Source organism: Coenobita brevimanus, chromosome 28 (assembly GCF_032717465.1).
Source record: "Coenobita brevimanus isolate Jiangsu-jjx chromosome 28, ASM3271746v2, whole genome shotgun sequence".
In the NCBI taxonomy this organism is placed as follows: domain Eukaryota; kingdom Metazoa; phylum Arthropoda; class Malacostraca; order Decapoda; family Coenobitidae; genus Coenobita; species Coenobita brevimanus.
Window position 1 is genome coordinate 4,244,667 of NC_136981.1, and position 16,388 is coordinate 4,261,054.

A 16,388-nucleotide genomic window follows, 5' to 3' on the forward strand; every position below is an offset into this window, starting at 1 on the left:
TACAGCTCAACATCCTTTCAGTAGGACTTCATTTGACAAGCATTATATTCTAATGTTAATATATCGTTACAACTCGAAATTCAAGACGGAGAAATAGCAATTTTAAACCAAGCTAAAGTCAAAGGAGTTAGGCGTATCACTGACATCACACCATCTTGAATTCTGAACCATAGCAAGGGGCTGATGCTTGGATATAACACTAGTCACGATTAAGTGTTTTGGAGAGGATATAAAGTCTTGGTTTCCTTTTGCCTCAGAGCTACAGGAAATAAGCTGCGAAAGGACATAAATCTCCCCCAGGATAAGAAAAATGAACCTATTACACCTTAACAATTCCTTGTGTGTTAGACTTATTTATTTCGTTTCAATAAGGATAAAAAAAAACTCACACTGATGCGTCTCAGCCTACTAGACTACCAGGAATCTATTTTTTGGTTATAACAGAATCAACAAATGGTATATTATGGTTACCACCCAGCTCAGTAACCTGCTTCCTGGAATACAGCTGTCATCATCATCATCATCATTATTTGACTTTCCAGTTTAAAGATGGGATTAGAGAATATACAGAAGCAGAAAAAATGTAAAAGAAAAAAGTGAGAGAAGTATCAACAACATTGCAAGTAAAATAGAGTACACGATCATTCACACACCATTTAAACCTCAAACATTAATCATATATATTTTTTCTGAATTACTTTTCACACAGCTGAATATATTAAACGGCTTTTATTATTATCACTATTATTATTATTATTATTATTATTATTATTATTATTATTATTGTTATTATAGATGTACCGAGAGTCGACCATAGAGTACCCCAGCTTTACACCTTTCCGACCCGAGGCTAAGCCATGTGTGAAAGGTCTGACAGGTGAGAGGTATCCGTTTAAGTGTCATAACCCATGTAACGCCACGCCTTTGCTACTAATATCACTTTATTGAAACACACACACACACACACACACACACACACACACACACACACACACACACACACACACACACACACACACACACACACACACACACACGTTATACAGAGAGTAGACTGATAGACACATTGATTGATATTGATGTAGACAGATAGACAGATATAAAGATATGATAGTATATATAGGGAGTTAGATGGAGTTGCCCCAGGACACCCTTTGGGCCTGTCCCTGGTTAACGCTTTCTTGCCCTTCCACGAGATAACTCATTCAATATCCTGCATCTTTTGACCTTTACTATGCAGAGGCTATGCAAATAACACCTTCCTGCTATTTGATTCCCGTGTGCGTTTCCTTGAATACCTCAGCACCAAGCAACACCATAATTTTACACTGGATATTAAGGAGAAGAGTATATTTTCATTTCTTGATATAAATACACAGAAAGTGAATAGAAAATGGATATTCACAGGACTTACCATTATATTTTATTAATCAGTAGCCATTCACCATAAACGTAACTTGATCAATAGACTACAAATGACATTAGGGAAAATCATATATTATCCTCCTCGTACATCAACAATTTGCAAGAATTTTATTTAATCATAAAATATACTACAGGCAAACGATATTTCTTTTCAGTTTTATTTACACAAACGCTGGTAAAGAGTAGATAAAACAGTGTCCCCATCTACACCAATTATACCAGCGAGGAAAGCATCTACCTATCGTTATACCTTTCATGTGACCTCAGAGTTTCTCCTTTCACACCAAAGTCTCGAGATAAGTCGATTAATTTAACCCCACGTCTCAATAAGGGATGTGTTCAGCTGCTCCAGTACTTTATCTCGGTGGTTCAGTCTTGAGGGCTAGAATCCTTGGTGCCCTGCCGTTGCCAGTACAAATTAATGTAGTTACTGGTGCTAATCTCGTATTGGCCAAAGTAAGCGCTAAATACAGATATGAAATGTAAATAATCATGGAGCGTACTTCCGGACGGGAGTGGCACTGACTATTATCAATTTTCACTACTACTCGAAATCACTGTGAATCTTTCGGATACAGAGTCCAGAGCTCGAATTTCTCTGTTCTGTTTACTGTCTGTGATGTCGTGATGAGGGTCAGCAGCGTCCTTCCTCACTCCGGCTCACACCCTCACTGGTTGACCCTGACTCCCCAAATTCTACTGTGTTTTACTTACATTCATTAGATAATTTAAGTATTTACTTTTGATAACTTTTTTTTCTGGAACTCTATTTTATAGTTTTTCTTTCTCAAGGGTCACCATTTTCCGTTTAGAATTTTATTACCTCTTTATTCTGTCTATGGATATTTCATCATTAAAAATTTGAATAATACATTAATATAAGAATTTTCTCTGATGAAAGAGAAGTCGTCATGTCTCTGTTACAATGGGTACTGTATCGTTTATAGGTAGATATAGATAGATATAAAGGTATATAATGCACAGTGCCAAGGATTATTGATGTATATATATACTTTTACATGACCCGTTCTCAGTGACTGCATCCTGGACATAATCATTCCTGAAGGCGTAATTCAGAGAGCATTACCCCATTAACACGGGTGCCAGATGTTGTTTAGGAATCACCAGTAGTTAACCAGTAATTATCTCGTCTGATCTTATATAAATTTATGTTTTTCCAGACCCCTATTTATAAAGACATACTTGATAACATATAAGCTACAGTACCTTTGTTCTCCTATGAGGTCATATGAGCAGCTGTGAAAAATTTACTTATTATAATATCGATTCCATTAACGGTTTTGGTACACTGTATTACATTTCTTCTCAGTCTACACCTGGATGAGGAGTAAAGAGCAAGTGATGTCAGTCTGCCCCTATAAGATTTATCGCGAACTGAAGAATTAATTTAGTTCCTATACACCACACAGACCGTTTTGCTCCGTTTTTGTTAAAGTGGTGAGACTATAACTGCATTACGTAATCTGAGTGCGGTCAGACTAGTCTTTTAGATTATTGGATATCAATATATTTACCGTCCTTTTAAAGTGAATGTCTTTCTTTTCACAAATCGTGGAATTTTACTGGCCTTCTAGACTGCTTCACTTCAATGTTGGGAGAGTTTTAATATCTTGATACTTTCACACATACACCACTGATGCTTCTCTAAGTACCCCTATGTTTAGTCTTGTCATTTCCATGTCCTTTCTTACGTTTACTTGGTCTAACAATGCATTTATGTTTAAGGGCAGGTACCAATCAGATAACCATTCGGCTATAGTTCTGACATATCAGTTAATGTGGCATTACCAAAGAGGACTTAACACTCTCATCGTCGGAACAACTCTATTTTTAAATCTAGTTAATGTTAGATGATTTTGTTCAGCTGAGTGAATAATAAGTGTTGATACTGTCACCATTAACTCCCTCCTTCTCAGGAAAGCTCACCAATTTCATTTCGGCTAGTGTTACAAGATTTTTTCTCGTCATAAGAGAATAAAAATAGTATTTTCCCAAAGGTGCTCCTGAGGCCTCTGAAACCTCTGCAAGTAGCGGAATCACAGGCGCTGCTTCTACCTCAGGGACACAGCCGTCATCAGGGACACAACCTTAGGGACACAGCAAACCTCAGCGACACAGCAGGGAGTAGAGGTGTTGTGTCTCTCCTGTGTCTGCTGGGCTGTTGGGGGAAGTCTCCTCTACCCAGAAATTTAGCTGTCATGCTGAGCATTAATCTCTTGTGTACATTCAACCAGAAAATAAACCACCTTTCCCATCTTGACATTTTTAACCAGTGAGTGAAGTTGATAGTATTCTCCAGGAGCTTCCCACGTATATGTATGCCTATTATTTTCATCATTAAAACCAAGACAAATGACACCATCCACTTGCAGTCCATTTTTGGAGGGAAGATTGGAATTTTGCAACATTTGATAGTGCATTAATGAATTCCCTGAATCTGACTGGAAATAAATTTACTCTGAGTTGCTTTCCTATTGTTGTACCAAGACTTCTGGAAATGAGCAGATCTTGATTTTGCCTCTGCTTTGTCAAACCTTTTCTGGGAAGTGGCAACTTTTACTGATCTCTTAACTGTAGTTCCTTATTTGTGTTGAAGAAATGATCCACTGTTATCTTTGTTTTTAGCAGATTAGCAACGACGCATAACTGCCTTTCAAACACGCTTTTTATTCATTGTCACATGAATTACTTAACAGTTTATTCAGTCTGGAAATGAATGTATCGAGCTTAACCCTTTGGTGGTCAGGACACACATTTACATCCACTCAGGTCTCTAATTCTATGGACCTGAATAACAAGCGGCAACACCAGCAGCCTAGCTTTGTCCACAAGGTTATTTCAAATTACTTTATAAAGTACCAAATGTAGGTATTGGAACATTTACAGATTATGGCTTCTGGTATATATATATATATATATATATATATATATATATATATATATATATATATATATATATATATATATATATATATATATATATATATATATATATATATGTATATATATATATTTTTTTTTTGAACGAGAAATGACTGAATTGCAAAATCGCCCAGCGCCAGTAATAGGTTGACGACAATGATAGAAAGTGAACAGTAGACTCATACTAAAACGGCTCATATACATCAAATTAAGGGATATGTACTGGGAGTCAGTGAAACGGCACCAGTAGGTTACGTGTGGTTTGTTGAATGTAAAGTTTGACATATCAAAATGTAGTTCACACAGTGAGTCCACCTATATTTCCTACAAGCTCACGAGAGAATATAAGGACAAGCAACTCATTACACAATCACTCATCAGTGTATTTGTAACTTGACCCTTAAACAGGCAATTCCACGTTACATGTATCAGTCAATATGGGGTGTGGTAACCAATTGCAGCCATGCAAGATTTAATCCTATGCCTCATACTAGACGCCAGTTCATTCAGTGTGTACGGGGAAGCATCTCCCACTCATCTTGCACTGCCGGGATCAGTTGTCGTCTGTTTTGTAGTCTGGTGTCACCCGATGATAGGCACCTCTTAAGATAATCCCACGCATGTTCAGTTGGGTTTAAATCAAATGAGAAGGTTGGTTATGGCAATATGTTGACATTCTCAGCCTGCAGAAACTCAGCTGCGACTAAAGGAGCATGAGAACGAGCATTATCTTGTTGCAAATTAGTTACACCTGGAGAGTCGCGTAGGAACGGGATTACATGGGGCCTGAGAATATTGTCGACGTATCCTCCAGCAGTTAGGTTGTGTTCGATAATCACTAGAAGTGTTTTATACTATAGTTGGCTGAAATGTCTGCCCATGCCATGATGCCGGGTCCACCCCAGCGATTACCCTGTCTCACACAGCCATTAACACTAATGTTCGTTACGTCACCTCCAAACACGCAGACGTCCGTCAGAGTGATCGATACAGAAACGACATTCATCAGTGAAGAGAACAGCAGTCCACTGTCTTCTGGTCCAACGTTCGTGTTGGCTACACCATTGTAGTCTGTCCCAACGATGGGTAAGTGAGAGATCCAAACCCCTTACCGGTCTAAGTGCTTTTAGGCCGTACTATCGCAGCCGTCGCTGTACGGTGGACCTGCTTATCCTGTGATTATATAGACCAGCAGTCTCACGTGCTGTTTGTGCTGGAGACCTGAATCTGTTCCGGAGATGCAGCATACGGATGTGGTGATCTTGACGTTCTGTTGTGACATAAGCTCTTCCAGGACGCTGTCGGTAGTCAACTGAGCCTGTTTCATGATGCCTATAGATGAGCCTGACAGTTGCTGAACAGAGACAACCCATTCTACGGGCTACCTCACATTGCACCATGCCACCCTCTAGCATCCCTAAGACACAATAACATTCAGGGCAATACAGGGCATTACAAGCGTAGGATGGTGGCAGTCTCTCAAGAATTAATTGGCCATATTACACTTACACACTACCGAGCCTTTGTCCAAGACATAAAACAACCATGTTTTCCAGTTTCACCAATAGGCAGAGAGTGGAATGGGTTGAATAGATTAATCTTATCTCTGAGGCACTGCGTCGTGAACAAAGCGAATCTTTTTGATCATGTGGGTGTTGTATAAGTAGATGATCATACCAAAACAGATCAGTGTTGGAAACAAGTAACGGTATACGAATTATTGCAACTGTATTAGGCGGTTCGTTTTCATTGACTCTCAGTATATATCACACTTTCATGCAGTGTGGCGTATTTTACAAAAACAAAAAAACATGCTTTGGATCTCGTCGGAAGGTGGACAGTCAATTACCATCCGAACACTTTAACGTCAGCAGTAAAAATTAGTTCTAACAAACATAGTATAAATAATTAATATAAGAGTTAATGAAATTTTGTAGGTATTTTTGTAGGTGTTACATATATATTTATGTACGGGGCGACTGTTGGATTTTCATCATAATAATTAGCACTTAATAGGAATCAGAACAAAGGTATGAAATTGAGGTTTATTTATGTACAAGAAATATTGTATGGAAATTAATCCATTGCAATGTATATATCAGTTCTATCCTAACAGTTGAAGAGAATGTGAGATATTAACAGTGAGGAAGCAAAACGATGATGATGAATGTTAAATAGCATATTCTAAATTAGTCGTTGATTATCTAATTGTATTGTATGAATCAACAGGTTCATGGTCCTTCATTTAATGTCCATGGGATGGGATGATGTGGTTTTGTGTGGTGAGGTGTGATGTGGCGTGGTTTGGTGTGGTGTGGTATGTGTGCTGTTGTGTGGCATGATGCAGTGTGGCTTTGCCGAAGTCGCCAAAGTTTAAGGATATGAAACACCACACGTCCAAAAATCACTGGTGAGAGACAGACAGTCAGATCCGCTCCTAGTGATACTCCTACAGCAAAGAAGTCTTCTAGGTATTATACAACTTTTTACCTGTGGCCATTTGGTTAGGTGGTGGCAAAGCTGTGTTATATGAATTAGTGTATGAGGCGGTGCAGGGTGAGCGCCGTCAACAGCAGAGTGAGGGAGGCCAGAGGCACCATCCCTGCGTTATCATCATCTCTTTCGTTGTGGTGGTGGTCCGTCCCGTCAAGCACTGCAGGAAAAACACCAGAAGTGAGCGCTGTGACTATACTCCTCTTACTCTAACTTGGCCCTCTTCCTTTTGCAGCTTATTCTACCTACCCCAATAGCAGAAAAAGACAATATTGCTGCTCTACATCCTATCCACAACACTTTTTCTCGACTAGCATCATATTCTAGCGTTAATCAATTGCTACAACTCAGGATTCAAGGTAGAGAGATGGCAGGTTTAGGCCAAGTTGGAGTAAAAAAAGGGTATGCCATCCACATGTGTATTTCCACACGGGATAAACTGGTAGGGAATGAGGCAATTAAACATCAGAAATAGAATGGTGATAAATGCAAAACCATAAACATCAAAGAATTGTTGGATGATGATAAATGTAAAGCTGGCAACATCAAAATTAGATGGATGGTGATAAAGGAAAAGCTATAAACATCAGAGAATTGATAGATGGTGATGAAGGTAAAACTATCAACACTGCAGAATCAGTGACTAGTAATACAAGTAATGCTGTCAACATCAGAATAACACACTGACCACACTTGAGGTCGCTGAGGCGGTGGCCGGCTGGGCTGGTCCAGTTTAGGGAAGTGAGGTCGCAGTAGAATTCCAGCTCCTGCACCACCCCGTGTCCGTGGTAACCCTTCTTGCACTCCACAAAAGCCTGCAGCATTACGACAGCGGGAGAGAGAGAGGTGGTGTTATTAAGGCGGGAGTGACAAAGAACAGTAGCAAATATGTAACGCTCTCAGTATTATAGTAACAGAATTGCTCTAAAAGGTAAAGATATCAATATGTCAGAATAAATGTGGTGTCAAAAGCATGAGAAGAACTTCAGAAGGATATCAAATGTAAAGGAATTAATGTGACAGCAATAACAGAATGCTATCAGGAATAAATGTATTCAGCATGAGACAAGAGAATGATATCACAAGCGAGTAATAACAGGACGGCATAAGAAGTAAAGATGTTAGTGTGACAGCAGCAACACAGTGCTCTCGGAAGTAATGGTTTTCAACAGGAGAACAACAACAGAATGCTATCAGAAGTAAAGGCACTCAGTATGGTAAAAACAAGAAAGTGGTATTAAAATGATCAACTTCAGAGCAACGACAGAGAGCACTTGGATGACTCAGAGTAAACACTGGAAGCAATCGTCAGTCTAGGGTACATTAAATAAGGTACTGTCTCGGGGCTTTCCACCCAGCAGCAACGTAGTGCCACAAACGCTGCTTCTCGGGAGGGTCCATGGGCTGATAGAAAGAGATCAAGTACTAGTTGTACGAAGGCCCGTATTCTTGTCGGTTGAGGAGGCTCCCTAACACCTCTACCTTAGCGATTTATTTTTGGATATAGCTGTTAACAGAGTTGTGTACGTTCTTTACGCAGAGTATGGCGATATTGGAAGGATTTATGCAACACAGAGGAGAGTAAGGTGTAGTATGCACAATAAATCATTTAGGGAAAGGTGTTTGGGAGCTCTCTCAACTGACAAAAATACCTTCCCCAAGACGCACAGAGATAAGAAAAAGATGCTGTACCCTGCAAGCTGCTCCAGGTAGATAGAAAAAAATGTAGGGTTGTTTGCCTGCAGCAGCTCCCTTAACACAACTGCAGTATATAGCAACCTCCATAACAAAGCTTGAAACACATACAAGGGCAGTGTTTTCATTATACATGAGTTCGTTCCCCCATCTTCCCGCATTACGTAGCAGCATAAATAGCAGAGCAAAAGAAATAGCATCACCCACAGCACAGCAACAGTACAAAGCATCCCTCACAAGACGGGGAAAATTATCTACATTGACCCACAGTAAAAACCGACTCCTGAGAATAATAGTAACAACAGCTAACGATCCTCACAAAGCAGTAACAGTAAATAACGGAGCAACAGTAAGTAACAGCTTCCAAAACCCAGCAGCAAGACCAGAAAACAGCAGCATTATAGGGCAACTCACTTAACACAGCCACAGTGAAGATACGTACCAATGCTGTGCCCCCATCGTTCTGTGGCTTAAACTCATCCCTGCAGGTGAAGGTGGCTCCTCTTAATATCAACTTCTGGTATTCTTTAAGACTCATTTCAGGGCATCCTCTCTCTGTCCCTGCAAACCACAGTACTCTGTCATATCCACACACTTCACTACATATCATATCACCACATCATATCATCACGTCAGATCACCACTGTGTTTTCACACCACACCATATTACATCTTCATGCCACATCACCTCTCTGTTTTCATACCACATCAACACATCACAACACCATATTATCCTGCCATATCGCCACACTGCATCCCTTTTCCACAGTGGACGTCACCATCCTGCAATATTGCACTACATGAAGACACTATATCACACATCATTATACCACATCATACCACAGCACATCAGAATACCATATCACCCTGCAACATCGCTGTACCTCATCATCACACCACAGCACGATATCACACATCACCATATCACACAGCAATACCACATTAACACATCACAGCACCAGACATCATCAAAAGCACCCTGCAATCTCACCACACCACGTCACCACACAACATAGGCACATCAAATCACCTCACCAAGACGCCACACCACATCACTAAGCATCACCACACAAAGCTACCACACCGCATCACCCTTCCACATCACCATTACCACACAACATCACACCATATCACCACACCACACCACATGTCACTCACTCATCTTCAGGTTGAATCAGGTGTGTTATAACTGTGAGTGTGAATCTCAGGTGAATATGACAGCGATTGCGTGCATGTGTGTGTGTGTGTGTGTGTGTGTGTGTGTGTGTGTGTGTGTGTGTGTGTGTGTGTGTGTGTGTGTGTGTGTGTGTGTGTGTGTGTGTGTGTGTGTGTGTGTGTGTGTGTGTGTGTGTGTGTGTGTGTGTGTGTGTGTGTGTGTGTGTGTGTGTGTGTGTGTGTGTGTGTGTGTGTGTGTGTGTTCTCTCCTACTTACACGCAGTACTGTTGAGTATCACTTGGTCCAGTGAGATGTAACTATTGTCGCTCTTCGTCACCCCAACAGTAGTCATAAATACGGCATCTGTCGGGGTATCTTTAACAAACTGCAGGAAGAAGGAAGAAAAAAGCCTCATTTATTATACTTGTTTGACTTGCAATTGATATAGGAATGTAAACCACTAAGACGAGGGCATACCGTCAGCTTGAGAGGCTTCATTTGAAACCTCAGTCGTCGAAATCTGTCCATAATTGCGACCTGTTAAATGAACGGACAGATAAGTGGTAAACTCCGATTCTGATTATCCCATTTGCTTTTATTTTTCTCGTCTTTCAAAGGGTTTATTCAGTTCGTGGGAGACTATTTACAGTGGAGGGAATATGTAAAATCTTAATTTGCCCCATCACTGCAAGAGATGGTTCTTAAGTCGAATAAAAACGCCTGGTAGCAACAAGAATAAACAGAAACGTACGTCACCCGGATTCAAGGGGTTAATGACTTGTGCAATCGATTGGCATAAACCTCTTTTAAATTAGAGAGCACACAGGTAGCGCACACCTCTACAGACGTCATTAAATTTATGATTCAGTGACGCAATTCATCTTTCCTACCGGGCTCATTTTTTCAGTCTCACATAACTAATTCTATTGTCTTCGTCTGCCCTGTTGCAGTCTACGAGAACACATAGCTCTGTCAACGCAAAGAACATTATCTATTCCTGCATTCTGAATTTGACCCACCTCAAACACTAATCAACCCTTTCTTGTCCCACTGCCTACCTTTCCATCAGATGTAACTGAAATCGGATAGGATTTTCTTTTTTTTGGATATCTTCTTTACAAACAGAAAGCAGATAAACAGACACGAGTGAATCCATAACCTCCATCCAATAACTCACTTCGAAGGTATAGTCGTTGTAGGACAACATGACGGACTTGTTGGGGTAGACGAACTTGGAATACATGGAGGCGGGCACTTCGTTGTAGAAACCACCCCAGGAGTCTGAGTAGATCCCGGAACGCACAGTGAGCTCAGGGAACACAGCGTGGGTCTGAAAACTCTTCACCAGCGTGCAAGGATCCCAAGATTTCTCCCGAATTATCCACCTTCCTCGTATGTCTGGGAGTTAAAAGTAGAGGGGGGGAAGAGAAGGTTTACGGTTTAATGGTTATAGAAAGTGAGAGGTCCGGTAACGTAGTCGATATTTTTACCAAGTCATAATGTAAGAGCTTCGTGCGTCTGGGAGCAATAAGAGAGAGAGAGAGAGAGAGAGAGAGAGAGAGAGAGGGAGAGAGACAGAGACAGAGACAGAGACAGAGAGAGGGAGAGGGAGAGAGAGCGAATGGATTAGAATCAGTACATATAAACAATGCAGAGGGTCTTTAAGCCTGACAGTAAGTTTTCAACCAAGATACAACCTTCCCGTAGAATAATACACAACATCAGAATTCATAGCCAGGTCCTCAACTCTACCGCTGGATGAAAAGGAACAAACAAAAAATCAAAATAAATATAAAAAAAAAAACTTTGTGCATTCTGTTTTTCACTCATAGATATAATTCCCTTAAAACAAAAGTAGGTATAATATGGAAATAAGACGATGATAAATGCGAATCATAATTACAGCTGCCTGTTATTGATTCATACGATAGGGTGGTTCATATATAACGTGACTCCAACTACTCTGCAGGCCGATTTCTCTGCGTTATGGGGACGGCTCTGTGTTGTCAGTGTGTACCCTACATCAATTGTTCATTCCCATGCCCACTGCCACACCCACACCCACACCAGCACACCGAGCAATCCCCATAACATGTAAACACCACCATATGAGTGACTAGTGCAGCGCTATATAGGGAACGCCCTTTATAAAACCTACAAATTCAAGGGAGTAGCATGAGAAGAACTTGCAGCCTTACCAACGATCAGCACCTCCCATTTCTCTGCCTCCACCGTCCTGCCGTTGGTGGGGGTGACAGCGCAGGAGTAATAACCGCTCAGGTCATACTCCAACTCCGTGAACTGCAACGACCCATCCTTCCGTTCCAAGTTGACCTTGCCCTCCAGCAGACCACTTGCTGCTAAAAATGTGTAATACTTTAGGATGCGGCTGTAAATGAGTACAGTCAGGGATGAACCTAATATTGCACCTTTTCTACTTTACGCTGTCCTCTGTTTGCTAATGTTCCAAGGCTGTGGGAAGCTTGATATGTTTCTCTTTACATAGATGACTTTAATATGATGTGCCAGAGAAGAAAGCAACTAATATGTCTTAAATGTGGAGTACTTTCTGACATTCAGTTCGCCTGTATTATTCCACCTCTTCTACTTTTCGCGTTCCTCTCTGGGCTCATGTTCCTAGGCTGCGGGAAGCTTGATATGTTTCTCTGCACATATATGACTTTAATATGATGTGCCAGAGAGGAAAGTGACAGACATGCAGTAAGTGTGAAGCAGACACAGTGGAATAATAGCCGAGCTTTTATACCTCGCTACACAGTTGCAGAAAAATTGCATCTTCCCATTTTTAATAATAATCATGAAAAGTCTACATGATATTCAGAGGAGTTTACTGGACTCGAAATGTGGCATAAATGGTTTCGGAAGTCATTGGTCACTGTCTCGTTCTTAATCGTAATGGAGTGTATCGAAATTTATGTCCGCAAATATGCAGTGGTATTCATAGGCAGAGTTTTGGACTAAAATATCATTCCATTATTACTGTATTTCCTTTTTTTTTTTTTGGTTCGGTAATGATGAAATTTTGCATGATTTTTAGAATGTTTTCTGGACTCAGATGATCTTGTCACATTTTTACTCTAACTTGACGTAACATGGCCATCACTCCATCTTGAATGGTGAGTTGTAAAAAGCGATTAACAGTGGAATACGGTGCTAGTAATGAAGTGCTGTGTAAAGAATGCAAGGCTGTAGTGTTGTCTTCTGCCACTGAGGTATAATATAAATAAGCTGCAAAAGGACGAAAATCCGGGTCAAGTTAGTGACAAAGACCTATAAAACCTCTCTCTCTTACCGAAAGTTCTGTTCCGGGGCTGATATTCAAAGGTGCCTGCCATCCCTCCATCTTTCCACAGAATCCACGACACCTTAGATACCTCCCCGTCCCCAGCCTTCAGCGTGTAGGGACATTGAAGAACATAGAAGGACGTATCGTTATCGTGGCGGTAGTATATGTAGTCTTGGTTGTTGATGAGACGCACCGGTCCCACCCGCAAGCCAGAGCACACGCACCCTGCAACAGCACCAGTGGTTGATAATCAGCTTCCACCTTGCATCACCACCACACATACCTTGAGTCACACACACACACACACACACACACACACACACACACACACACTCCCTATGAACTCCCTATGCATTAAAGTAACAGGTTTCCTTAGTTTTCTGTTATATTACGAAGTGTCGGAGATTTAAGGGAATTGTTCGAATGCTGACCTTGACTTGGACTGTTACAATACTTTGTTGACTCATATCTTTATCTTCCTAAGAAAATTTCATTGTTGTTAAGTATATATCGGATTTCGTATTGCTTTTTACGATTGTACTGTCGACAAACGCAGTATCACATCTGATAATAAAGAGAGTATCGGTTTAAGCAACAACGAAATCGAACAAACACCTCCAGCCAATCAGAATCTCGGCAGGAACAGTGTTGCCATACATACCTGGCCAGATTAATTGGTATGCGTTTTTTTTTTTTTAGTGATTGCGTCATGTAAAGTGACGCGCAGCCTTACCATTTCCTGTCCTCATATATGCCTTGGGGGCGCTGATAACGAGCTTACACGTAGTAGTGCTCTGCACCCAGTAGGCAAACCTCTTCATATTTCCCTGCACCTTGCTTTAGGGGAGGGATCATGGCAAGGAGCTGTCTACCACATGCGAGTGCCTGTTCCCTGTATGGTGTCCCTGCATTACTGTGGCTGTACTACAGTCCCATAGAAGCAGTTGCTTAACTGTGGTCGATGGTTCTGCTTGGCCAGAAGGAGCAAGATTAAACAATAACAACAACATGTGTCTTGAAACTTATCGTCATAAACTTGGGTCCTGCCTACACCTTCCCACATTCAGTTTTGATAATCCCATGTTAGAGACGATATGTAGTTAAACACCCAAGTCTGGGTAGTGGCCTTCCATACTTTTGATCCCATCCTATAGGTGATTAGAGGCTTTTAGATTATGTTATGCTACCAAGGATAGTAGGCTGGTCATCTATGCTCAAGGGATATTGGACTACGGTAGCCTAGCCTTGGGCCTCTACACCTCGAAGCGGGTACATTGAGATTATAATTTTTTTTTACTCACCCAGGACGACGATGAAGGCAACTGAAGTGGCTAGATACTGCATGATCACTCCACACTGTACTAAATTTAAGTCAATTCAGTAAGTTAAGTCTGTTCAGTCACTTCAGCAGAGGCAGTTCAACCACTCCAGGAAGACACCTCAGCACTGTAAACAGCCTTGCACTTCAGTTTCTATTTTCACACATAAACTAGGGTCTGATCTACTGTGTACGTGAAAAAGAGGGAGGCAAGCTTAATTATAAAATTCCACACTTTAAATACGTCGCCTGAATTGCAACGGGTCTATCGTTAGTGTGTAGAAAAAGGAGGCGAGATTAGTTATTATTTTCCAAGCGCACAATACCTCGCCTGAATTATACGAGTAACTGGTCTATTATTAATTTTGTAAAATGAAGAGAGGAGCAAGTGTGGGTGCTCTGAACAACAGCGCTGCCTCAACTTGACTGCCTTTCGCTCCCCCATGATACATCTCTTGCACAAGCGGTAAATCCCCCAACACCAGCACGAGGGTAGAGGGTAGGGGAGACGGAGCGGGGATGGGGTGGAGCAGGAGGGTGGAGGGTAGGAGGTTGGGAAGAAGGAGCGAGGGTAGGGAGGAGTAGTGCAGGGGAGGCTATGAGGGTTGGAATGTAAGAGGGGGAATCAGAGGGGGAGAATGAGAGGGAGAGGGAGGGCGAGGGGCATGAGAGTAGAAGGGAGGCAGGGGGAGCAAGGTAGTGGGGGACATGACTGTCGGAGGGAGAGAGGATCTGGGAAAGTAGGAAAATAAGAGTTGGGGGAGAAGGGGAGAGGGAGTAGGGGGAATATGGAGGAGCAGGAAGAGGAAGTGAGTGGGTAGGAGAAAAGGAAGTGTGGGTGTGGTTGAGTGAAATAGGATAGTGGGGTGTGGAAGGGATGGAGGGGGGTGGAGTGTGGGGAGAAGGGTATAAAAGAAAAAAAAAAAAAACTCATACCAATTAAACTGGCCAGGCATGTATGGCAACATTGTTCCTGCCGAGATTCTGATTGGCTGGAAGTGTTTGTTCGATTTCGTTGTTGCTTAAACCAATACTCTCTTTATTATCAGATGTGATACTGAGTTTGTCAACAGTACGATCGTAAATAGCAATACGAAATCCTATATATACTTAACAACAATGAAATTTTCGTAGGAAGATAGGGATATGAGTCAACGAAGTATTATAATAGTCCACGTCAAGGTCAGCATTCGAACAATTCCTTTAAATCTCCGACACTTCGTAATATAACAGAGTATTAAGGAAACCTGCTTAATCTAAGCATTGGTATAACACACATTTAAATTCTATGATCAGTCCGCACCCTTAAATCGTGCCACAACTCTGAATAATTAAAAATTCTAATGGAAAGACGAGTTCACTGGGAGGGAGGTTTTTGAAAAAATTGCGAAAATCAAAGTAGGCTAAAGGAAAACTATTTCATTATATCTCCTCTATTATCACAGTAGGGACTGATCTTAAAATTTAAATGTGTGTTACGCCTTTTGCTTAGATTAAGCAGGTTTCCTTAATTTCCTTTTATATTACGAAGTGTCGGAGATTTAAAGGAATTGTTCGAATGCTGACCTTGACTTGGACTGTTAAAATACTTAGTTGACTCATATCTTTATCTTCGTACGAAAATTTCATTGTTGTTAAGTATATATAGGATTTCGTATTGCTATTTACGATTGTACTGTCGACAAACTCAGTATCACATCTGATAATAAAGAGAGTATTGGTTTAAGCAACAACGAAATCGAACAAACACCTCCAGCCAATCAGAATCTCTGCAGAAACAGTGTTGCCATACGTGCCTGGCCAGATTAATTGGTATGAGGTATAGTGGAATGAGGGGTAGAGAATCACAGGGGAGCTGGGAGGTGTGGAAGGGAGCTTGTTGGGAGGAGGGGAGAATAGTAGAGGAAATGAGCTTGTTTACATCCTACCTCGATAACATATCACTCTATCAGATAATCACATCGGAGTGGGGCGTTATATAATGTAACTCGGGAAAATTGAATTGCATCATTTCCGGTTTCTTTCCCCCTTCATCCCCACGCACACAACTA

General features: G+C 41.2%; 2 protein-coding genes across 2 annotated transcripts in view; one reads left to right on the forward strand and one right to left on the reverse strand.

The window, feature by feature from the left end:
• The window catches only part of LOC145394640 (uncharacterized), a 46,949-nt gene extending 43,248 nt beyond the window's left edge, over positions 1-3,701 (forward strand). Inside the window, exons 34-35 of the mRNA XM_080268421.1 lie at positions 796-877; positions 3,444-3,701. Of these exons, the coding sequence (XP_080124547.1) occupies positions 796-877; positions 3,444-3,538 (177 nt within the window). The 3' untranslated portion in view covers positions 3,539-3,701. The remainder of the gene's footprint in view (positions 1-795; positions 878-3,443) is intronic.
• A 2,700-nt stretch (positions 3,702-6,401) lies between these two features.
• Positions 6,402-14,746, reverse strand: LOC145394641 (uncharacterized). The gene is made up of 8 exons (XM_080268422.1): positions 14,321-14,746; positions 13,026-13,244; positions 11,911-12,072; positions 10,890-11,110; positions 9,989-10,097; positions 8,999-9,117; positions 7,550-7,676; positions 6,402-7,021 (listed from the first exon to the last, which is right to left on the reverse strand). The coding sequence occupies exons 1-8, from the start codon at positions 14,361-14,363 to the stop codon at positions 6,903-6,905; spliced, it is 1,119 nt and encodes a 372-aa protein (XP_080124548.1). The 5' UTR covers positions 14,364-14,746; the 3' UTR covers positions 6,402-6,902.
• Between the last annotated feature and the right edge of the window lie 1,642 nt (positions 14,747-16,388).

Bases quoted from the DNA above. Each gene is read 5' to 3' on its own strand.
- LOC145394641 (XM_080268422.1), bottom strand. From the start codon at position 14,363: ATGCAGTATCTAGCCACTTCAGTTGCCTTCATCGTCGTCCTGG. The intron at 10,098-10,889 runs GTGAGTTATTGG...TTCTTCCTGCAG, and splicing joins ACAACGACTATACCTTCGAA to TTTGTTAAAGATACCCCGAC. The intron at 9,118-9,988 runs GTAAGTAGGAGA...TGTGGTTTGCAG, and splicing joins GATACTCAACAGTACTGCGT to GGACAGAGAGAGGATGCCCT.